General features: G+C 38.4%; 1 protein-coding gene across 1 annotated transcript in view; it reads right to left on the bottom strand.

Annotated features, from left to right (window-relative positions):
- DAAM1 (dishevelled associated activator of morphogenesis 1) overlaps positions 1–25,473 on the bottom strand; it is a 181,028-nt gene that overhangs the window by 33,851 nt on the left and 121,704 nt on the right. Inside the window, 13 exon segments of the mRNA XM_007986822.3 lie at positions 5,640–5,747; positions 6,053–6,241; positions 6,243–6,353; positions 6,876–7,063; positions 10,267–10,325; positions 10,611–10,749; positions 11,180–11,297; positions 11,518–11,584; positions 12,791–12,894; positions 13,007–13,117; positions 13,730–14,063; positions 16,454–16,548; positions 21,774–21,845. Coding sequence (XP_007985013.2) covers positions 5,640–5,747; positions 6,053–6,241; positions 6,243–6,353; positions 6,876–7,063; positions 10,267–10,325; positions 10,611–10,749; positions 11,180–11,297; positions 11,518–11,584; positions 12,791–12,894; positions 13,007–13,117; positions 13,730–14,063; positions 16,454–16,548; positions 21,774–21,845 — 1,695 coding nt within the window.

The following is a 25,473-nucleotide window of genomic DNA, read 5'->3' as shown; positions in this document are numbered from 1 at the left end:
CTTTGGTGTGCAAAACACGCCCCAGTTTTCGGGCCAACAGCTTGCACAACCAGCATTTGCTCAGCAGATTCCTTAAGGTCTCATTGGTCTCAGCAGCACTGCCAAGGCCAATTTTACACAGATGAGCTGTTTCACATAATTCCTCTAGTGGGAAACAGAATGTGTCCTCCCCTCGCTCTAGCCATACAAGGGGGGACTGCTTTTCTAGAATGGTATTTGAAAAACAATGGATACTCCTCTGATATCCCAGTTCTCTTTTGTCTCTGTTATAACTGCCAAGTTGTCTACTCTGAAGCTCCTTAGGACTCTTCCTGTAAAAACAGTTTCCTTTCAAGGGCAAAAAAGACTATGGTGAAGTGAACTCCATGAAGTCATCTTAACCTATTTTTTTTCTCTTAAAGAGAGAGTTGCTAGTTGAACTTAGATTCTGCTCTTACTGTCTGACCCTCAAAGAAGAAACTTTTTTGAAGTTCACTGGCAACTCATCCTATTTTATAAGTTCCCAGTGTCAGGAAATTAAGACTTCTGACCTCTAGTTTAGAGGCCTGTGGAATCAGGCAACTGTTATTTACCGGGTGTGTGGCTTGGGGTTCAGTCTGTCTGTCTGTAAAATGTGGTTAATTAACAACTGATTGGTGTGAAGATTAAACATGACAATCATGTAATGCGTTGTGTAGAGTACCTGACACATAGGTACCTGACACGTACGTATGAGCTCAGTACTTGAAAGCTACAATAATACAATTATTTCATCTTTCAAGCTGATGATCAAGTCTACTTATTCCCCTTTCGCTCTGCTTTCAGTTGAGCTGAAAAAACAGCTGGTCAAGATCTCCCATTTGTGACCACCATCAGCAATAAGTATAATAGTTAATAACTACGTAATATATTTTCTTTCTAGAGGTGAGGATGAAGAATACCAAGCCAGAGTTTCCTCAATTATTACCGTAAAGATTCCACTTCTTTAGAAGTCCTTTACTTGGCACATTAGAAATAAAATCATAAAGCTTATGAGTTTCATTGAAAGGGGCATGTTAGAAATAATGATGCTTCCAGGCCTGTTTCAAGTAAGTTAACATTCTTTTTGAAAGCTTATTCACTGAAAAATCAGAGGGAAATAACAAAAGATACTTCTAATTGGCTTGGGTCAAATGTGGTAGAATCACTTATATTTGGCTTCACCTAACAGGATGTCTGATTTTTCCAGGCAATTTCTGGCATAAAGCTTAGGGCTTGGAGTATAAATAGGAAGTTGGGACTTGCATTTTCAGGAAGCAGTGCTGATACTGCTATAGATTGAATTCCACAATGGGATAATGACTCAACACTTTACAGATGATCATAATTTTTATGTGAATGGTTTTAAATCTTTTTGAGAATTTTGTAAATCTGGTAAAAATTAGGAATCTCTATCCAGAAAAATTAATACACTATATTTATATAAAACCCTGCATCTGATTAACTCTTACCATGAAGCCCAGTTATAGAACTTACATTTGGTTTCAAGAAAAAAAAAAGAAAAAAAAAACACCACTATTTATAATTCTCTCTTCTGTTTTCATGTGCCATGGCTAAGGATCAAGCCTATTGAAATAAATATCTTAAATCATAAATTTTTTCAATGTGAAAATTATATCTATAGAATAAAAATTGTAAAGGGAATAAAAAAGGAAAATGATAATTTATAAAAAATCAGAAGATATCATTGAACGCTCTAACTGGAGCCCCCAAAATGTCTTGTGTATTACATATAAGCAGGAGAGGTTGGATTCTGGAGCCTGGGACCACAGTTATTCTTTGTTCCTAACCCAGAGCAGAGGCTTTGAAAAGTTTTACAGTGTGATGACAATAGGATCCTTAAGGAAGGGCTGTCCTCAAGCAAAGACCAGGGGGAAGGAAGAGATAGTGAGTTGTTAATTTGTTGCTACAGAGATACGACTCCCTTTAGGTAAATGTAGTGCCTTTAGCTCATTTCCCCTCTATTCAATTGTATGGATAGAGAGAAATGAATTTATAGCATCTAGGGATGAAGATTTCCCACAAAATGGAGATGAATATTGTTTAATTGTATCTGAAAAGTACTGCTATGCAATGTGCTACCATTTAAATCAGTCTTTTGTGGCTGACCTGGAAATCATGTATAATGTAGTTTCAATGAGGAAAAGAGGACCTGAGATTCAAGACATTGATTTTCAAATGAACTTTTGGAATGTGAGTGGAGAAATAACTGCCTGCTATTAGATCCCATTTTATGTGGCACATAAGTTTACATCATCAGCTCTGCACACCTCTGATATTTGCACTGAAAAAAAATTCTGAATAGGAATAGTCTTGTTCTTAAAGCTGGAGTTAAAGAAAATCCTATACAAAGTCTGACATTTATAATGAATAAAAACCATGGGGAAGAACAAAGTGAAACTGAGAATTATGTCCCTTTGGAGTCACTAAATACACACCAAGCCATATTTTTATTATCTATAAAATATGAATATCTACTCATAGAGTTGGGGGTGAGCATTAAGGAAGAAAATAAGTATAAGAACTCCTTGAGAACTAAATCTTAAGGTTGATGAGATTGGGAACTGTATATATCATATTTGGCATCAGGAATGTAGTAGATGCTGAATATTATCATCTTGTAGTCCATATTATAGTTATTTATAGCTTTTCCTCATCTCTGCTTTTATACTATAAGTTACACTGTGGGCCTGTGCAAAAATTTAACACACTTTCATTCTTTGAATTACTTTGTATACAAAGCAGACAATATAAGTTCTGATTTTAATGATTCCTCAAATCAACTGGATATATTTTATGCAGATATGTGTAAGCGTATATGTATATGTGTGTGCATATACATGTGTGTTTGTATATATCCCATAAGTGTCATTTCTCAGTATTCATCTAAATTATACTAATCCGATATTACTGAGATTTTTCCAAAATCTTACTCTGTGCAGGGTTCCTGTTGCATGCATACAGGTAATGGTATTCATGCCATTACCTTTGTAATGTTCCTTTGCCTCTCTGGGAATTGTATCTAGCCAAAAACTGGCTGAAGTCCAGAGAGTTTGAACAGGGTATTATGACTCTGGAGGGAGGAAAGAGGAGACATCATGGAAAAAAAACAGATCTACAGTATTCATTTGGGAGTAGAAAAGAGAGCAGTTCAAGTGAATTATACAATGCACTGCCAAGACTGAGATGAAAATGCATAGGTCTTGAATATTCCCATTGGTCATGAGATAAGGGGACATTCAATGACAGGTGCCCCATTTCCTTTACTGTGTCCTATATATTCCAACTACAGTGTCCACATCTTTGGATTTTCTATCAGAATTCAGTAAATTCAGTAAAATGGCTCAAATTATCCAAATTATCCTTATTTAGAAAATATATTTATAGTTTAAAAATTCTCATTTCAAATTCTTGCACCAAAAGGGAAAACCTACTTGAATTACTCAAACTGATCAGGTATACTGAAATTTTTCTCCAGGAAGTGCTATTGAAAATATGGTCACCACTGATTCTACTTACTGGTCTACTTAGTGTTAAGTATAACTGAAATGTTCTGGACTCTCCTAACTGGAATGCCTACTGATTACTTAAACATTGTTGGTTGCTAGGAGACAATTACCCAATTGCTAGGCTTTCTGCAATCTTGTCTCCCAGAGCTCTTGAGAACTGTCCACATATTTGTCCCAGAGCATTTTGGCAGTATCCTTCTGCACCTTCTGCTGAAAGCCAGTTAATTATGAGTCTTGTAAACTTAGGTCTTTCAACCACCTGCCTTTATAATAAATGCAACCCACATGCTCAGACTTGAATAGCATCATTTGGAACAACTGTTGCTTTTCGTTCCTTTAATTTACTTCTGAACGTTCTTAAATCTTCATATTAGGCAACCAGCACGGAACAGTATCAGTGATCAAAACTGAAGTGGGAAAGCAATGGGACATGTAGCTAGGTTAGAAGATTATTTGAATTATCAGGAAATTTGCTACAATGGCTCAAGATTCCATGTCAAGGCCAAGGAGACACCTTCTCAGGACAGCAGACAGAGAAAGAGGCGGCATGTTGCAGCCAATCAGGAATGAGTCTGGTCACAGTCCCTGCCACATGAGGACTCTAAAGACAACTTTTGTCCTTTGAAAGATAAATTGTTTTGCTTTCTATTGGCCAATGCCTTATCTTCATTGTGTTTTTTTTCATTTTCCCTTATTTGGTGTGTATAACATTGCCCAAGTTTGCCTTTCTACTTACAGTAGGGATGGGCAGCTGAGGGCTCCTGTTTTAAGGGTTCATGTCACTATGGCAGGCAACAGCCTCTATTTTTGTATTTTATTAAACTAGCATAAAACGCATTGCAGAAAAGCTCTCCTTTTCTTAAGGGAAAATATTCACTTAAATATTGGCTTCCTCCCCCCACCCCTGCCCATTTCAGATGTATCAAAGGCCATTTTGAAAAACAAAACAAAATGAAAGAAAAAACCCTTAGTTTTTGTTTCTCCCCCTAGCCTGAGTCCATCTACTCTTTTGGTGCTCAGTACTTCTTTTCTGATACACTCTTTCTTGGGGACTAAGCCAAGGAAACCAACTAGGAAGTCTGCTGCTTGTTTAAGGATGCTCCACCCATGATTCAACTGGGAGTTAAGGGCCTCTCAGTAAAGCCCAAGGAAAGCCCCGTAAGAGGCCCAGCATTCATGTGTTCCTGTTTAGGATGAACTCTGCTCTCCCCATCATTCCTCTTCTTCAGTCATACTTAAGAATCTTTCTTCTCACACTACTGGACTCAAGTTTTCTCTTCTCAAGACTTTGATGATTTGGGATCCTACTCTACCTTTTCTTTTTTCTTCTGAAACTCTCCAGGCCTGGCCACCCTGCTGCGTTCTCTTCTGGTCTAACTTTAAGAGGCTCTATCATGATGCCCTCTTGAAGAGCAAGAGGCACTACACAGATATGACCGGGGCTCACACAGTGATGCCTGTCAATGTGGAGCACCAGCAGGCACCAAATCACATGTTTTTGCTACTATTACAAAAGCTTTGCTCACTTTTCAGTAGTGTCTCTGGTCCTATTTGCACCACTGCCATCTCCCCACTTGCTCAGCCTTTACAACCCCACTTCTGTTCATGACATATAGTAAAAATTCCATCTACTGGCCAAATTATAGTCATTTAAAAATCTTTGTACTTCTCAAGATTCCATCCATTTCACAAAGCATTCTGCTTCAAATGGTAACCATTTGATATGTATTTTTTAAAAATTCAGATGAACCAAAATAGCTTTAGATACAAACACTGTGGGGTGACAATTTAAGTTATTTAACTCTTCTACTTTCCCCTGGTGAACCATTTTGACTAAATACAAGTGACAGCATACAAAACTCTTTACACCAATAGAGACGAGGTCTTAGACATATACCAGATATGAAACTCCCTAACAAGGAGCTTATATACCTTCAACTGTTCACATACAACTGACAGGCACTTGGACGGAGACATGGACATGCACAGGATAGATCCAACAGCCTAGAATTCATATGCCTGTCACATCATGGCCATGGCTGATGGGCCAGGGATCATGCATAAGACATGATTTTTCTACCTTTTTGGTGTCTGGAGGGCATATGCTGTTACCTGCTGTCTTTGATAGGCAGAGAAGGTTCTTTCCAGGTCTTCAAGATCTAGAATTTTGAAGACTTTTGTATCATCAATTTCGGTCCATACTGTTCCTTCCAGTTTGTTCTAGAAACATCAATGTAATAAGTGCTATAGTTTACAGTTATACATAAAAAGAACAGGCATGGTTATTTAAAAAGTGCTTCTATCCCAAATTTTTCAGTCTACCAGACACTCAAAGTGAGTGGGTTTCAAACAATGTGTCATTTATTTCAGAAGCTTTATCACTTAAATATCTGAGCTAGTGAGAACCCTGGGTCCACACTAGAAAATGAAATCATTGAACAGCCAGGGCTGTTTTTCCTTTCAGTGACAACACAGTGAGCTGCTAATGCTATCCATTAGAGGGAAAATTGGAACAAACGGCTTACCTCAGGCAGTTTAGACCAGTTGAAGGATTTCAGGGCATTTGTGGGCTGAGGAATGCTTTTCTTCTTGAGTGCCAGGCCCACTGGAGCACCAGGAGGTGGCATGACTGCCCCTAAGGGAGGAGGCCCTGGGGGAGGAGGAGGGCCACCTGGAGGGAGGGGAGGCGGTGGAGGGGGAAGAATCCCACTTAGTAGAGGTGGGGGGTGGCGGGGGAGGAAGGAGAGATCCAGGCACAGAGGAAGGAAAGGGCCCTCCGGGTGCTCCAGGCGAGGGTCCACCTGGGACTGAAGCACAGATGGCCCTCTGAAAAGATAAAAATAGGAAAAGAAAAGATCAATGGAAGAAGTAAATTCATTGAATGATTTGAGAGTCTGTAACTTTGCCTGAAATGTATATTATAGAGAAATTCACCCTTCTGAGAATGTTTAAAGGATCGGTAAAGTCGAATGGACTCTTTTGGGCCTTCATGGACTCCACTGCGTCAACCTTTTGTATCTGACACTCAAGTACTTGTCTGGGATGCATTCATATCTCTCTCACTTCTTGCACCATCACAGACAGTCTGGTTTTCATGAAGTCAGTTTTCATTTTAAGAAGCTAGTACAATTTCCTTTGCACTTAGATTTGTATAGTATTTTAAAATGCACCCCCCAAACCGCCTCCACTGCCTACATGATAGCAGAGGGAGTGAGTCTCCTAATTGTGATTAATCATGAGTCATTTCAAATTTTATTCCCCCAGTATGAAACTGTCTACTTAAGGGTGAGGGGCTCTAGGGTCAGTGAGGCCTTGGCAGCTGCCCGTGAGCTGAGCGGAAGACCTCACCCTGCTGAGCTCATGGAGCTGTGCTGTGAGGTCCGCCACCTGCTGCTTGACTTGCTTATGCTCAGTAGTCTCCTTTTCAAGTTTCTCTTTCATTTTATTTAAGGTCTGCATCATCTCTTCCTTCTCTTGAGTCTTGGCATCACATTCTCGTTCTTTCTTTTCCAGTTTCTGTTGTAGCTCATTGTGCTCTACACGTGAAAACAATTGGACAAGAAAACAGGGGAGTCTTCAAAGCTGAAGCATTTTCTCTAAAAAAAAAATTGACTGAGGATGATGGCAGAGATTATGAGGATCTTTATTAGGTAAATATTATTCCTCTTCTCCATCAAAGGGAGCAACTCAAGGCGAAATGATGTTTGTACTTTGAGTAGGCTTCGGATGAACAATGTTACTAGCTACGTTCTGTAAAGAGACTGAAGAAGAGAGTCTACACTCAACAGTTCTAAATACAAAACAAAAGTCTGAGTGACTACTTGTGGAGGAGAATGGTACATGTTTGGTAGTTGATTCAGAATCTTGTCATTAATACGGTTCTTTAGCAATACGAGGAAAAAAAATAAATATTCAAATGGCCTCTTTTCACAAATTAGAAATGAGACAAAGAGTAGTTTGGCTTTTATGAGTTAGGTCTGCCAGCTCACGTCCAACCAGCAGAAAGGCTGGAAGGGAGGATCTTACTTGTGAGGAAGAGCTGCCTTCAGACCCAGGGTTTGTACCCAGAGGGAGTCACTTCTCCCATCTCCCCTCAGAAGGCTACTTGAAGTATTTTATGCTTTCAGTAAACAATTATTAAGACATATGAAAGCAAATGTTATCTCAGTATTAAATATCTTAAGGGGAGTGGTGTCAGTAGAACGCGAGAATCATGGTAACATGGGGGAGAAAAACATGGACTCTCAGCTATAGTTTTACTGACTTCCTCAATCCTGCTATAATAAAACAGGGCATCCAATTCAGCATAATGCATATTCACATTGCCAATGAATATAAGCTTACTGAAAGGCGTGATGAATTTTGGAAAAGAGAACTAACAAAGTTTAGGCTGCGGATTTTTATTTCAAATACATGGCCCCAATTCCTATTCTTTTTATATCAATAAATCCACTAGAGGTATAACCCACTGGGGCAGAGCTACACTAATAGAGCTGGTCTCTATTTCTGAAATTTGGTAACACATTTAAATTCTTGTTTTCTCTGTCTCTGACCTTCTCTCTCCTGAGTTCCCACAAATTAGAGTTTACAGAGAGGAGTTCAACCCACTAAAATCCTTGGATTTTGCCAACAATCCACTTCTACCACTCTGTTGCTGCTTCCTTAACTTTTCTAGAAATACATCTAAAAATGACCTCTCTAGATCCCATTTTCCTTCTTTTATCTCCATTTCATTCTTCTTTCACAATTTTAGGACTAGAAACTTGCCTTCCTCTCACTGGTCATTAGCTTTTGATGAAGCTGGCTGTATTTCTGAATTACCTGAGAAGTTTCAACATTTCAAGACCCCCCAGACACTATTCCAAGAAGTCTATTTTGTATGTAGATGATAGGGCTTAGATGATCCTGATGTATGCCAGGTTTGGGAAGCTCCAGCCTAAATGACTCTCTCCACAAATGGTATCTATTTACCACTCAGTCACTAAGCTTTTATTGAGCACTTCCTGGGTGTGCTGCCCTAAAGAGAATTCTCCCCAAATATTCTCTACCTTTTAGGTCCACAGAACTTCTGTCTCCTTATCGCTTCTACACTTGGACTACTTTATCAAAATATGCCCTCTTTAATACAATTTTGTCACCTGAAGCTTCTAGAAAAAAAAAAACTAACGTTTAACTATAATCTTTCCTCTTTTAGACTCTACCCATGATTTCACTTTAAAACATTAAAACAACCTGTTCCTCCCACTGACATTGGTGATTTTCTTTTGCACCATCTCAGCCACCTAAATCCTTCAACAGTGGCTATCATTTATTGTGCAACTAGTATGTGCCAGACACTATGCTAATGTTCTTGTATTTGTTTTGCCATTTAATCTTCACAACCATGCTGCGAGTCAGGATTAATCCTCAGGTTGCAAAGGTGGAGACTGGGGGAGAAGAGAGGAAACGACTTAGCCCATCTACACAGTTAGTAAGGGGGAGAGTTGAGACTCCAACCCAGAGCTCAGCACAGTGTCTGACACGTACACGCATTCAACAAGTATTCACCGAATGAACGAATGAATGAATGACTCGAAAGCTTACATCCTAAGTGCTCTCCTCAACTTGCACACTTGAGTCTCCATGCTCTAGAGTGTACTCCTAAAATATCCACTCATTGGCTATTTTCTTTTTCATTTAATCCCTTTACCCTGATTTTTAGTCAATGTTTCTATTATTTTTGTAGCCGTTTCTGAAATTTATTTTAAAAAATGCATGTGCAGTATCACTTATTTGAGAGCAATCTGAATACATATGAGGAACTCGTAACATAACAGCAGTTAGTTCACATTTGGTATTTTCTGACATCAGTTATGGCCCTGCATTTCTGCTCAATGGAAATGTGATGAAAGAAAAGGAAATGCTTAGGCATCTCTTGGACCTGCTTTTCAGCACATTAAATATTGGGGTGAACACTATTGTATTTCATTGGCTGTGAGTGAATAACTTGGAAAAGGAAAAGGAAGTCAGTTAACCAGTATGGTGAGAGCGTGGTGGCTGGCAGTATGACTGTTTCCACAAAGGCGCCAACTTCAATTTGCTAATATTTTAAAACAGAAAGGAAAATTACATACATTTCTCTGTATGGCTGGCACACTGATGGACATAAATGTCTCTCCTATCATTTGACACTGACAGATAATATCAAAGACATACTCAAATACACACTAATAGCTGGCCAGCTAATGTTTCATAACACATATCTCAGCAATGGTCACTGATTTTCTGAATGACTTCCCTTTTTATAACTGGTACCAAATCAAGGTCATGGACAGAATTGGATTACTGAAACCAAGTGACCTGTTCTTCTCTTTTAAAATTTTGGATAATCCCTCAAGTCCCTTATTATATTTCTTAAAACCCAGTATGATTTAAAGAGCCACGACAGAGTAGGGGAAGGGTTTGTATTACTAGTAGTTAAGAAAATTTGATTTAAGGAATACTGAACAGCAAATGCTATAAGCTTTTCAAAATATTTACATGATTATAATAAAAGGATAAGACATTTGAGAATCAGTATGACAACTAAAATAGCTCAATTTAAGAAGCCCAGTGCAAAATTCCCTTAAAAGATGGAAAAAGAAAGGCTGCTTGCATCAAGTCAAGAAACATCAATGTAAATTTTCAAAATATCTGGAAATCAAGGTCACCCAATAACCAATAACACAGCATCTTCTCTTATCAGGCCCTTATTATTTACCTTTTCTCATTTTTTCCGCTTGTTCTTTCCACTGCTTAACTTCGTTTTCATTAACCAACCTGTGTAAGAGTTCAAGGAGCATTTATTACAAAAAATATAAAAGGTCCACTGCTAACTGCATTCTCCCTAGGCACAAAAATAGTCTACTGCAGAGAACATCCTCAGTGCATGCTTGAAACCCATTTAAGACCAGACGTTACTTAGATATAGTGCAGGCGTACAGTAACTCATATTTGACCCCTAGAACATTTCGGCTCTCCCAGCTGTTACTCTGAAGTAGGATAAAATAAATATCTTACATTGTCACCATTATCTCACAGGCAGCAGAATAAGAGAAGACTTACATTCGTACGACATTCTTAATATTAAAGTTTTCCAAAGGTGTGGAGTCAGGGTCCTGTCCTTTGTCATTCTGGATAACTATCTGCTGTATAATTCTATCTAGTAGTAACCAGTACTGAACAGTGTTGCCACTCCTCTTGTCTAAAAAAGAAAAGAACAGTGAAAAAAATCTTCCAGTTGTTTCTAAGCTAGGACAAATATTTGTCAGTGGTGGTCACCCTTTAGAGCCACCGAACCAGAGAGATGTTTATAACATCTGCACCAATGCTTCCCAAAGTATGGAATTTTGATATGCAATGATCATTTATTTGATTGAGAGGCACCCTCTACCCCTTTCTAAACGGATTGTAAGGCATACTTTTTATTTTTAAAATCAAAATTTTAATTTGTTTCATTGAAAAAATTTTGTAACAACCCTTAAGCCATGTAGACACACATACTGGGCTGTCATAAAACCAAGGCTTGGAATCCTTGGTGTGCATCCAATGTAATCAGCACTGTGTAGGAGCCAGACCCTTTGGCCAATGTCCAAACATTCAGAAGCACACATGTGAGTCACAAACACACTTACAAGGCATTTGGAGGCAGTGGTGCAGGATGGACATGAAATGTGGGTAAGCTTCACTATGTGTCAGCCTCTTCCTGGTCAGCTCAAACATCTGAGTTGCACTTTTTGTGTCTATGTGAACCTATTTTATAGGAAAAAGAAATCAAATCAAACATCTAAGTTCCTCAATTCCCCCAGTGTAAAGTAAACTCAAAGCAAACAGAAGCTAATCCTGCCACTTAGGAAACAAAACAGCTTTGATTTTGCTTTTAGGTGGAATTGGTCCATGTGGACTCTACAACACACAAAGAGAAATAATGTGAACTGATGAGTCAAACCAGAATAATTGTAAGCATACGAACCAGTTCAAATCTTTTGGCAAATTCTAGTTCATCTTCATTTCGGAGCATTTCAAAAAAGTCTAAATGCCTGAAAAATAATGAAAGAAAAGTTATTAAGTAGAACATCCTACAAACACAGGTGCATAAGACCGAGGACATTAATACCATGGTTCTTCCTGACTTTTCAGAGATATCGCAAAAGAAACAATGTAATAAAATTTGAATGCTTCAACTTAACTATGTTCTTTCTAAGAAAAAAAGACATCACCTGAGTGAAACAGATCACAATATGAGAAAAATTTAAAAGTCTAGGATGCCTAGCATATAGTAGGCAATTATTAAAACTAAATTTAAAAGCAATCAAGTTCAGATTCCACTATGGATTCCCTTTATAGAAAAACATGCCCATATACCTATACTTAACTTCCAGCTGAATTAAAGCTCACAAAAGAAATGATCATGCCATTCATTTATTCAGTCACATATTTAGTGAACTCCTATTATGTATTCTACACACCCAGGATACATTTTATGTAAAGTAAATAGAAAATGATGGCAGGTGAGGTGAATAATGTACATACAGTGGTTAGAACAGGTCTCTCTCCAGGGAACTAGGAAACAAACAATTTGGACATCTGCAAAAGATCTTTCGAAGCTGAGGAAATAGCAAGTGCAAAGGCCCTGATGCAAGAGTGTTTTTGACATGTTCACAGAATATCAAGGAGAAGAGCATGCTGGAGTATATGAATATACAGGAGAGGAGAGACGTGGTAGAGAAAAGCTCTGAAAGCAAGCTGGGATAGCTTAGACATAGTGAAATGATAGCAAACAAGGAAACAAGCAAACAAGGTAGTGGAAATTAACATTCACAGAATGCCTATCAAAGGGGCTAAGTGATTCCATAGGTTTTATAGTCAGTTCTTACAACAGTCTTGGAAAATAATTGTCATTATCATCATCACCACCAGCACTATTTTTTTGCAGTTATAAAAACAGCAAAATTCAGAAACATTGGGTAACTTCACCAGGATACACAGGAGTAAGAGGCAGGACTAGGATAGGATATGAATTCAGGTCTAACGCTAAAACCCACATTAGTTCTCTACATAATGTGCTGCTTCCCTCATCAACAAAGTCTTACTATAAAGACGTCATTAGCTGAACTAACATTCTGATACAAGCTCTTTATGTTACAGACAGGGCACAAGTAACCACAGGCCAGCACTTGATGAGGCACTGCATTACACAGATGGAAAACACCGAAACTTTCTCACATCCTAACAGTCTGACTTACCTATCTAATGTTGAATTTTCGTGTTCCCTTAATTTATCTATTACAGGTTGAATTCCTAACATCAGAAATTCATAGCGAAGATGAAGTCTAAAGTCCAAACTCTCCTGAAAATAAAAGGGCAATAAAATATGTATTTGTGGTTTTTAGACTACATAATAATCACTTTTTATAAATTATTCTTTACTAATATATTTTTAATTTGTAGAAGGTTCTTACCACTCCTGCACCTTGGCTGAGCACTGCATTAATGAAGGACATGATGGCAGTCTTGAGACTCACTTCATCTCGATACCGCCCAGTGCTTTTATCCAAGTCGTTAATTAATGTCTATCAAAAATACAAATATAAAAACAAAGGACTGAAACATTACTAACCTTATGCTCATTTTATGAACTTTTTTATACTCAAAAATTAACTTTTAAAATCTTATGTTTAGTCAGGATTACACTGACCCATAGAAAGCCACCCTTTTTCTCCTTAAGAACAGTCCTAAAAACTCTAATTTCAAAATTATTACATCATACATACATGTATACAAAAGCCTTTGCTTCATTACCTCTGCTTGCTTTTTACATCTGAGTAATATAGTGAAATATGAAAAATTATTCGTATTGATCCTAATTCAAGAATGGCAAGCTATAAAATTTTCAGGAAACACTCAGTTTGGTGGGTTCAAAAGATGTGTGCTGTATGACATGTAGGATGAAAGGCCACATTTTCAAGTTCTGCAAATCTAAAGGCCCAGATTGAACAACTATTGAAAGTATACTCTATTCTCTGGTTCTTAAACCTAAGAAGAAGGGAATGTTTAAATCACACTGTGAGTAATCACCACAAGGGGACATCTCAAGTAATGTTCCCCCTTCAGGGACAGGAAAAGCACGTGTTTGAGCAGACTTTAAAGAAGGGGTGAGTGAAGAAGGCTGAGGGAACACCCACCTGAAAGCGGGTCCTTTCGCTGGCATACTTCTGGTAGTGCAGCATGGCCTGCAGAACCTTCTTGTGGCCCCCGGGAACCAGGCACACGGCGCCCAAGATTTCCAGCACGGCCACCTTTGTTTTAATGTTCTCTGTGCTCAGACTCTGAGCAATTACATTAATACTCTCAGAATGAGCCAGGACATGAGCCCGGCCTTGAGAGTTGTTCATTAACGCCTTTATACAGCCAATGAGAGAAGTATGTATTCGAGACTCTGAGGTCTCATAGTCCATGGTCTTTAGAAAGTTGAGGATACACGACAGGCCATCCAAGTCGATGAATCTGGTTACAAACCTGTCACGAAGAGAAGTGCACCACACTTAAGTGCCTTTGGGGTTTTATAATAGCCCCTAATAGAAAAGTCTGGAGGGTGGGGGAAAGATTTAGTTCCTAACGTGCCAAAAGCCCTACATTGATGAAGCCTTTTTAATTCTATGCCTCTTCCTTGGCACAGACCCAATGGTCAGGTCTAACCAAAAGTGTGAAGAAAAAAACCCCTCCATTTGTGATAAACATATCTCAATGGGTACAAAGAACCAAACAACAGATCGTATATTCATAAAAAATCAGAAGCAATGCAGTGAGCCGAGATCGCGCCACTGCACTTCAGCCTGGGCGACAGAGCGAGACTCCGCCTCAAAAAAAAAAAATCAGAAGCAAGAGAATACTCAGAAAACATATCTTGTCTTAGATTAAAATCATCTGCTGCTCCTGTGTTATTTAGTATACAGTTCTTATGCCCCCTCCCCCCATCCTTTTTTTTTTTTTTTTTTTTAAGAGAGACAGGGTCTTGCTCTGTCATAGCTCACTGCAGCCTTGAACTCCAGGGCTCGAGTGATCCTTCCACCCCAGCCTCCCAAGTAGCCAGGACTACAGGTGCATGCCACCATTCCCAGTCAATTTTTTTTAAACTTTTTTTTTTTTTTTTTTAAGAGATGGAGACTTGCTATGTTGCCCAGACTGGTCTTGAACTCCTGGCCTCAAGCAAATCTCCTGTCTCAACCTCCCAAGTAGCTGGGATAGTGAGTGACCGTGTCTGGCCCATGTGCTTTTATAGGTTGACTGCTGACGCACTTTTAAGTGCTGATCACTGATCCAAATACCCTATCAATGAAAGTCAAAAGCTTCCTTAAATTCCAGGATATTTGCTTGTTGAACAAATGATAATCTACATCCCAAAGATTCTGTAACAAAACTATTCTCTTATATGACATGCTGCATGAAATCCCAATATTCTGTATACACTGAATACAATAATAAAGCAATACTTTATTGTTGCATATTAACATTATTAATATTTCTTACACTTAATGTTAATCAATGAGACTAACTCACAATGCACATGTATATATTAAAGCTATCGAAAAGTTCAGAAGTAACATAACCTGTTTATGTCATAATTTTCCAAACGTATTTAGGCTTGGATATCGATTGACATCTGAGAGTGCAGAACACAATTGAGACGAATGCTGATACAGTTAGGATAGTCTAGATCTCTGTCACACAACTACACAGTATTTTTCATGAATCAGACTTTTCTTAGTTTGCATTTTATAGTCAAATAAAAAAAAGGGAATCTTTATTTTCTAGCCTTTTCACCCAACCACATGACCCAGATATAGCCAAGCTCGTTAAACCAGTTGGCTTCATTCATAGTACCTGTGCTCATGAAACGTACTTATAAGAATCCCAACACCTCACCAAATCCTAGTGCCATTAAAGGAATGAAAGTGCAGGAGGCACAACATAGAAGCTGATTATTAGAGAGGAAATGAATCACTATAGCGAGAAAGTCTACCCATCTTTAAAAAAAAATAATAGTTGTATTGAGAAATAATTCACATGCCATAAAATTCACCCTTTTAAAGTGAACAATTCAGTAGTTTTTAGTATATTCACAGAGCTGTGTGACCAACAACACTAGCTAATTTTAGAACAGTTTAATCACCCAAAGAGAACATTTTCCCCACTTCCTCAGCTCCTGGCAACCACTAATCTACTTTCTGTTTCTATGGATTGGCCTATTTTGGAAATTTCATATAAATAGAATCATACAGTATGTGGTCTCTTTTGTTACTGGTTTCTTCCACTTATCACATTTCAAGGTCATTTCATGTTGTAGCATGTATCAGTACTTCATTCCTTTTTTTGTAGCCAAATTATTTTCTATTATGTGGATATGTAACATTTCATTTATCCATTCATCAGCTGATCAATACACGGGTTATTTCCACTCTTGGCTATCTGAATAATGCTGATATGAACATTTGCATACACGTTTTTGGGAGACATGTCTTCATTTCCCTTGGCTATATTCCTAGGAGTAGAATTATTGAGTCATATGGCAACACTATATTTAACATTCTGAGAAACTGTTAAAACCCTTTTCCAAAATGGCTTCACAATTTTACATTCCTAGCAGCAATGAATGAGGGTCCCAATTTTTCTACATTCTTGCCTACTAACTTGCCATTGCTAAAGTCTCTCTTTTTTTTTAAGCCATCCTAGTGGCTGCCTGCATACCTTTTCACAGAAGAAAATAACTATTAAATGTTAATGATTAAAGTATGTTATTCATGGTTTAATTTTATGGTTTTAACTTAAGACTTCCTAGAAGGTTTGACTATTGCAAAAAAAGGAAGGACGGAGAGAAAAAAAAAAAGTGCCCTCCAGGGGAAAATTACCTCATTGGTTTTGTCCTCAGTGCTGTCTTTAAACTCTCTATAGTTTTACTTCTCTCTTCTTCTTCTTCCTTCTCTAAAGCCAGCAGAGATTTTCTCTATGTGAAGAAAACAGAAGTTACTTCTTCAAATTCTATTTTTTAATTACAGTGCAAACAAGACAAACCTACAGATTATTTGCTACTATCACTTTAAATATAAACAATAAATCTATGAGTAAGTAAGTTAAGTCCTTCAAATTTTAAATAAAGCTTTAGGGAAAAGTTTAGAAATCTTAGTAGAGATGATGTTGCCCAAATGTTTGTATAACTATTCTATAATTACCCTTTGATGTAGATACTACTATTTGTATTTGATAGAAATAAGACTGAACCTGTAGTTGAATACAACATTCTGGCAATTAAAGATAATACCATCACATTATTAAAAACAGGAGGTGGGCAGCAGTCCTCCCACGCTACCATTCCTATTCCTCAGCCAAAAACTGTGATCAAGACCAAAGGGATTTTGTTACATCAAATTAATTTTAAGAAGAACAATTTATTTGGAGCTATTACTAGGATAGACAATTCCTTCAGAGTAAATGCTTAACTTCTAGAAATTATTCAATATCATTTAGAAATCAGGATATGGAGTGTGTGTGTGTGTTTCTACCCAGGGATCTGCTAGAGCAGTGCTTCTCAGACTTTAATGTGTACATGAAAATCACCTGAGGATAATGTTAAACTGTGGAGCCCGGTTTTGTATGTCTGGGGTGAGGTCTGAGAAGTTGCATTCCTGACAAATTTCTAGGCAATGCTGATGCCGCAGGAGCAAGGTTCTATGTAAGACTGTGGTTATTATAAAAGTGTGAATGCCAGTAAGGTGTCAAGTCCTTTCCATTCCCTTTGACTCTCTGATCACCCGTTTGTACTAAAGTACCCCCAGTCTTATGACTCCAGGATCCTCCACTCATGGAGCTCCCAGTCCTTTTCTTCATCCTATTTTGAACACATGCTTGTCTATTTTAATCTTTTTACCTATTAAAAATTCTGATAGAAATGCTTGGCTGGGAAACAGATTGGGGTGACTGTATCGAAAAAAGAAAAGCTTGATTCATATCCATGGGTCCCAATGACCCAGTCTTAGCCTTTCTTTCAGGACCATAAATCATCAAGGGTGACAATCAATAGTATCAGCATTAAGTAACTAAATGTTAACTAAAACCTAAATATGATTTCATAATGAGAAGGGTAAAGGTCAAAGCAAAATAAATATAATACACCAGTATCATTTATGGCAACTGAAATAAAACCTAGTAATTTTTCAGTTTTCAAAATCTTGTTATTGTTTCTGTAAAGTTGTCCTCTTGCTGGTGATGCTCATGGACAGCTGTAACCAGGGGATGGTGAGGAAGGAAGCTGGGTGCAGAGACAGCCAATGAATTCTCCCAAAGCTCCCAGAGACCCATCCCCTGGAAAATTCACACAAATCCAGCCAAGAACATTTAATCTCCAATGATACAACTGAACTCATTTGGACTCTTATGAAATCACTTTGAATCTGTAGCTGAGAACCAAACCTTTTATGAAGATCATTCCTTGTTCCTAAGCTTAATGACACAAAACTATCACCAAATTAATGACTACACATTTTACTGTGGGTCACTAGTACAAATAAAACTGCATGTATTTATCCTTTTAAAAATCTTGGAGAGGGCGGAACATATGAATAGCAGCAGTCTATATTAAGCTTCTCCATACTAGAGTTGGGAGATTTATGAAGTGTCAAAGAAAATTAAATTGGAACTTCCTTTCCCAATACTGTGTAAGGAACATAACCTTTCTCTCAAAACAGAAGAAACTACAACATTTTCTGTGTGTGATACATTTTCTATGTTCAGATTTGGTTCTGAGGTTATATTTATTGTGCTGAGACAACTCAGGATATGTAGCTGAAGTTGACGTTCTAAATGTGACTTTTCAAAATAAAATAATTTACACAAAATTTAAAGCTTTCAAGCCTCACATTTAGGAAGAAGGTTTAACTTGCAGCTTTTAGTAGATAAGGGAGACGCCTACATTTCTGAAGATGACTACTATGCCAAATATCTAGTATGTACAGGCCTTGTGGAGGCTTCTTTGAATGCTCTATGCACTTACTAAACACGTGCTCACATGAGAAGCAGACAAAGGATAAAGTGCATCCTTGCAGAGGGTCTTTCTGTCAAAGCTGCTGAGGTGTACATTGGAACACGCGGGTCTGACAGAGATGCACAAATGTGGCCCAGAAGTCATTCCTGCTGGGAGTCTGGAACTTAGCTCCCATTTGAATAGTTTCTTTGGTGGGAAATCAATAAGCCAAGCCACTAAGCATACTGAACTTCACCTCACAGTCTTCTTTCTTGAGAAAGCATGGAGAAGCCACATATAAAAAAGCCCAGGTCCTCCTAGATGTTAGGCCACACTCCTTTATTACACTATTTTTCACTCTTTAAAAGACAACAGATCACTCAAGGGTCCTTTAAAGAACAAAGCATTCTTGTAATGAGGCTTACATAAAGTAATTGAACTTGTTCCACAAAAGGCTGGCTTCACAGACTAGTAAGTGCTGCTGTTTTTAACCTGGACTGTTTATCAGACTCTTAAGGCATTAAAGAAAACAGATGCCTATACCATCTCAGAAAAGTCAGCCTTGCTAGGCCTGGGGGTGGGGACAAGGTGGGATAACCAGGCCTCTTTCACATGCCACAGGGTTTCAAAAACTGAATTAGTGAGAGCAAATTGGAAAGAAGTCTTTGGGCTCAGACAGGTAGGTTTAAATTCCCAATTAGATGACCACCTCCTAATTAGATAATCTTGGGCAAGGTAACCTTTCTGGAGTCTCAGACTCCTTATTTATAAATAGCATTTACAGCATAGGATGCTGATGGGACCTCAAACAACATATAAAGTGCCTGTTACCCTGCTTGTCATGTAGTAGTTGCTGCTGATTCTGCAGACAATGGGTCATGACAATGTGGACAAACACTCCTTTAAGAATGCCCTAAGCGGAGAACCAAAGAGTCTAGCTGCTGGGCCATGAAAGGATTTGGAGGACTTGTGGGCCTTTCCATGGCCCCAGGTACAATATTTCAGGACTTGTGTACCTTTGTGAAAGGATTTGGAGGACTTGTGTGCCTTTCCATGGCCTCAGGTACAATATTTCAGGACTTCTGCTGTGTGTTATCAAGAATTCTCCAGTACAGACATCATAGTGATTAGCCAGAACTATGCAAGGCGGTGGTGGCAATCAGAATGTTGAGAAAAACAGAAAACCCAGCACAGGGTTTCTGGGCTCATCAGATCTCCTTATTTCCTGAAGTATGCAGGAATTTTGAGGCCTCATTAATTCATGGACCATTAATGCCTTTTACCTTTGACCCTGGAAAGATGCTGGCTCAGTCCTAAAAGGAACATTAGAAAGCTTTCTTAGGTGTTTGACACAAAAAGTGTAACAAAGTCACTGACAATTTAATAGACTTGTGGTGCTCTTGGGAAGGATTTTGGATTAGGAACCAAACACACAGCAGTTAAAATGTAGAGCACTCAAGAATGTGGCAAAGAATTGTCCAAGGAGCTGGATGGAGGAGAGAGGAGGCTCTTAAAGAAGGGCCACATGTTGGCACATCACGGACCCTGTAGCACACAAATGAGCCAAGTCTACTCCAGACAAGGCAGGGATTAAGTCACTGAAGGACAAATTAATCTAACTGTCCTATACATGAAGAAAGGAAAAATCCACATAGTTCTTAGTATTTCCCAATTTATAGAAGGGAATTCATTAACAAATAAGCAACTTCTCTTGTTAGATAACAAACAATGCAGATTTAATTAGAAAGAGAAACAATTCTTTTTTTCCTAACAGCCAGGAGCAAGAATTCAGAAAATAGCCTTTATATGCAGGAAATATAAATGGCTCCAAATTATTATTGCTTAGGCAGATGCACAGAAAATCCCTGGTGGTCATCACAAATCTCATGTTCTGTTGGCATATTCACACAAATGCTGAGATCACCCTTTTCTCATCTTTGGCATTGTGTGACATGCCTTGAATAAGAAGGATTTGGTGGTTATTTTCTGTCCATTTCTGCTACGCTTTTAGACTAGAAACCCTTGGGGAAAAACTTATGTAGTTTCTTCTACAATTTTTATATATACATATATATATTAACCAGGCTGTTTATTATTCATTGTATGACAACAGAAGAAGCATCTTCTAAGAAAAAAGCTAAAAAAGAGGAAGTTACTAAAAGTCAAGACCTCTAAAAGTTTAGGAAGCATGTGAATGACTCACATATTCTAATCAGTTTTTAACTATTCCAGCAGCAGGAAAATGTTATGAGACCATTTAAAATGCTTGTTTTGAGTGATAAGAAATTTATTCTCCATAAAAAGGGAAGGCAGGAAGGAGGCAGAAGAAAGTATTCTCGAAGCTATCATCTACTTGCATGTTATAAACATGAATATAACAGATTGACTCTTAGAATCATGAGTGTGCCCACTGAGACAAAGACTGCATTCTACTGTGGGCAACCTCTAAATCTTATCAACAGGGATGGGATTTAAGCTACTAAGGCTCAAAGGTTGATGACTTATTTTCTGCTGTGAATTTTAGCTATGATGAATAGGTGTCCCTCAAGCTGCTGGCAATGCTGACATCACAGACATCCATGCACTTAGAATTCATATTTTAGGCATTGAGAATACATATTAAGCAATTACTAAACCAACAATCCATGTACTAAAGACTTTCCAAGGACATCTCAGCACTACCATTATGATGCCTTTTCATTAAACCACTTACTTCATGAATTCCTGACCTATTATATGAGTAAAAGAGTGCTTGGTCCCCTGTAAAATCAAGAAGCCAGGAAATAACCAAGTTCTCAGTAAGAAAGAGAATGGGAGGAATATAGTAAAAAAAATCGCTTAATCATATTATTTTAAAATGGTATTAACTTTTAAAATAGTGTTGCCATAACCAAGCTGCAAGTGACTGGTAAGAGCAATTGCAAGTTAAAGTTGAATACAAGCCAGATTTCAGACTACATTTTCACTTACAACATTAAACTCAATTATATTTTAGTGTGTGCTGATTTTATTTAAAACATACTGGAAAAATCACTTTGCCAAGTATCCCTCCTACCCTCTTTCCTTTCCCCAACATTGAATGTTTAGGATGGAGTTTGGAAAGGTACTGACATTTGGTAGGTCATACTCAATCGAATTTATTGTGCAACTGTGTACTTTGTACTATACTTGCATTTTAAATGGTGTGTCAAAGAACATAAAAGTCTACTTACAGCAGCCATGGAATTGAGCTGATCAATGTAGAATTCAGGCCAACTTGTAGCTCCCTTGTTTTCTTCTTGGTCCTAAAAAGGGGGAAAAAAAGTGACATACCACCCAACATACACACACAGCACCTAGAAACACATCCGACTTCCAGAGCACCCAGACAATGACCCACTCGAGCCTTGAGAAGACACAAAGGTAGGACATATTTATTTTTAAATGTTGGCTTTAAATTATCGGACTGCCTACTTGACTAGGGTGGTCTTCCCACCTCAATTTCCACAAAGAATGCTGAAGTGTGAGTTAGGTGTAACAAGGGGATGTTTTCTGAAGCATGGATCAAGAAGAATTTAAGTGGTGTAAAGTTGTTTTCCTTCAGGGGCTATGTCACACTGGACAGTACTGTTAGACTACACACCTGGATGGAATCCATGAGAGAAGGAAACTTGCCTTAAAGGTGACCATAGGATTCAGCCAGTTACTAACCAAACTTTTCCCGTTAGTGTATTCAGACTCCAGCAGGCAGTAAAAACTTGAAGAAGAGTTTCATTTGATGTGGCAAAAAGTAAGTACTGCTTCAGATGAAGAGGTAGAAGAAGAAAGCCTGACGCTGAATGGAAGGTAGTAAAATGAACTCACATTAGTCCGAGGCGCAGCCCTCATGCTGTGACAGCTTAGGAGTTTTGATAGAAAAGGTAGTGCCTCTGAGTGGAAAAGACCTGAAACCCAAAGAATTCAGGCACCAATTCCTAAACTGTCCCAGCTAGCCTTGCCTCTTACAGAGCAGGGTGACCTGGAGCCGGTCCCTAAGCTCCCCAGGGCTTCTGTGGATGGGAGATCTATGCCAATCTGAAGCCAAATCTCAAAAAAAAAAAAAAAAAAAAAAAATCAGTTATCAGTTGGCTGTGGCCTCTGCTCCACCTGAACACTGAGCCCAGCAGAAGATGGCACTGCAGTCGGGGATTTCTATGCATGTTTGCACATCTATGTGGCTGTGAGTCACTTGTGTGATCAAACAGACCCGAAAAGGAAAATTTTGGTTCTTTAACTTCACCTTTAAAAAGCACCTGAGGACAATCGATATCCCATCCCAGTGGAGAAGAGGCTGTGCCATGTACATGCAGCTGCTGTCTCATAATGAAGTAGTGACTACCTCCTATGTTTTAACATCTTTTTTAGTAGCGTTCTATATCCTGATGTCAGAATCCCAACCCTCAGGAGAGTGGTTTCAAGGTGGGGCATTTAATTTCAGTCCTATACTGTGCCTTGAAAAAACACTTTCTGTAAGCAAATCTTTCCAGACAGGTCTACACAGGTGGAATAAAAGAAATGTAATTTCAAAACTATTTTTTAAGTAGTCACAACAAGGGGGCAAAGTAACTATTGCTTACAGTGCCTTAAAAGCCGGCAGTAACTGATACCTCAACTCAGGCAGTTGTGTGAATTTCATCTGGAGATTGAACAAGCCAGATGATGGGGACTAAGGCTACAGCAGAGGCTTTGAAGTTAGACTGGATTACACTCCCATAGTTTCAAAACGTTTAGGAAATCTGATGAGTTTTTAGAATCAGGCCTTGATTATACTTTAACATGTTAATAAAATAGCTATAGTGGTAGTATAAATGCTAAACCCTTCTTTCCTCTTAAAAGGGAGTATTAAAATTAGCAAAATCCCACTCTTACCAATGTATTTAACAAGCCAGAACTCACAGTGATATTCAATGGTATTTGAACCTATAAAACGAAGTAGAAGGTGCCAGATCTCTCCATTCCCCCAAAGTAGGGCGAATTTCCAAAACTAAAACAAAATCAAGTTGCATGTCTGAGGTCCCACAAGAGCCTGTCTGTTGTAAGCTTAATATTTAACAGTTACAGAAGAGAGATCATTCTTGAAATTGAAGATTGGTACATAGACAGAAGTCTACAGTTTGGAAATGTTTTAATAATGCAAATAGATTAACAGTGCACGTAGATACTGTCATCAAAATAAGGGGAAGAAGGCTTCATTTTTATTTCACATGCCTCAGTGCTGAGAAAACCAAACAAGCTAAAGTATGTGAATGTTTCTTGTAAATGTACTAACGTGATCCTCAGAGTTCTGAATTTGGGCAATGTATCTCCAGTTTCCACTGTGCAATACTGGTCCCTGCATACAGATGTGTGCTGCAGGAGCCATGTGAAACTCCCATCTCTGAACCAAAACTCTCTCCTCCTCCTTCGTGAGGCGTTAAGAGTCTGTAGCTCTGTAGAAACATAGGCCAGAAGGAGATGAATGCAATTGTTCTCTGGTAGGAGGAGAGGAGAGGGGGGATCTGAACATTAATTTTATTATTTCTCTAATCCAACTCTTCTTTTTACCTTAGGAGGTTGATAGACACCTATAAGAGAATATTCATGGACAAGATTTCCTGCTGGATGCAATTCACCTTGACACTTTTGCTCTCAGCCTGCGCTAACTACTGTTCTAACTTCTGTTCTAGATTGTATACTTTGCTCCTATTATCCCAAATTCTGTGGATGGGAGAGCCCTTCACCAGAAAAGAGAACTTGTACAGTACAAAGCGCCTTAAAGAACACTGACTTTTGTTTTTTTAAACATCCAACTCTTTTAAAAGATAAAGAAACACACAGTCCTTCTAGTTTCACCTCATTTCCAAATAGCACATTTTTCATTCCAAATTTCTGGTCAGTGGCTAGTAAAAAATTCTAAGAGATCCTCTCTCATCCTCTTTAAATGTACAAGGATGCATTTATTTTTCTCAACATCACTTTGCCCATAAGAATAAATTTTACATTGTCTCTTAGTTCTCCTTCTTACTGAGGTAGACATTCACAGCTATTTCTGGGACTTCACTATCATCTCTATCACCTCCAAGATGACTGTGATACACTTCTCTCACCACCAATAGCATTTGAACCCTTAGTCACTCACTAGCTGTGTGACTCTTAAGTAACCTCTTTGTGACTCAGTTTTAGTTTCCTTACCTGTGAAATAGGTGCCTGCCTCCTCATAGCATCTTTGTGAGAACTTAAAAAGTTACTACAAATAAAGCAAGCACTGGGAAGAGTACACACAAAACACGCTCAATAAATGCTACCTCTGACGATAATGATACTGTTCCAGAGTCTCCAGTTATGGCCATTCAGTGTCCTTGTAACTGGGACTGTAAAAATTACAGCAACCAGTTTGAAAGTAAATTTTGCTAGTAATTGTTCACATTTAAAATCCATATAGCCTTTGCCCCTGTAAGTTTACTTTCAGGAATTTAGCCTATAATTACATGTTCACACTTGCACAGATATATAATCATGAACATTTTTCACTATAGCACTGTTTGAATTAACAAACGATACAAAGGGGAACAAATATATATAGAGAGGGGCTAGGTGCAGTGGCTCACACCTGTAATCCCGGCACTTTGGGAGGCCAATGTGGGAGGATCACTTGAGGCCAGGAGTTCAAGATCAGCCTGGGCAACATAGCAAGACTCCATCTCTCCAAAATAAATAAATAAATAAAACAATTAGCCAGGCTTGTTGACACATGCCTGTAGCCCTAGCTACTCAGGAGGCTGAGGCGGGAGAACTGCTTGAGCTTAGGAGTTCACCAGCCAGGGTGACATAGCAAGATCCTATCCTCACACACAATAAAGAAAAGACAAGCAAATATGTTGTTGGGGAGAGAATGTTTCAGAATATCATCTTTCC

Source organism: Chlorocebus sabaeus, chromosome 24, assembly GCF_047675955.1.
Source record: "Chlorocebus sabaeus isolate Y175 chromosome 24, mChlSab1.0.hap1, whole genome shotgun sequence".
In the NCBI taxonomy this organism is placed as follows: domain Eukaryota; kingdom Metazoa; phylum Chordata; class Mammalia; order Primates; family Cercopithecidae; genus Chlorocebus; species Chlorocebus sabaeus.
The sequence above is the reverse complement of the archived record's forward strand: the minus strand, read 5'-3'. Positions and strand labels throughout refer to the sequence as shown.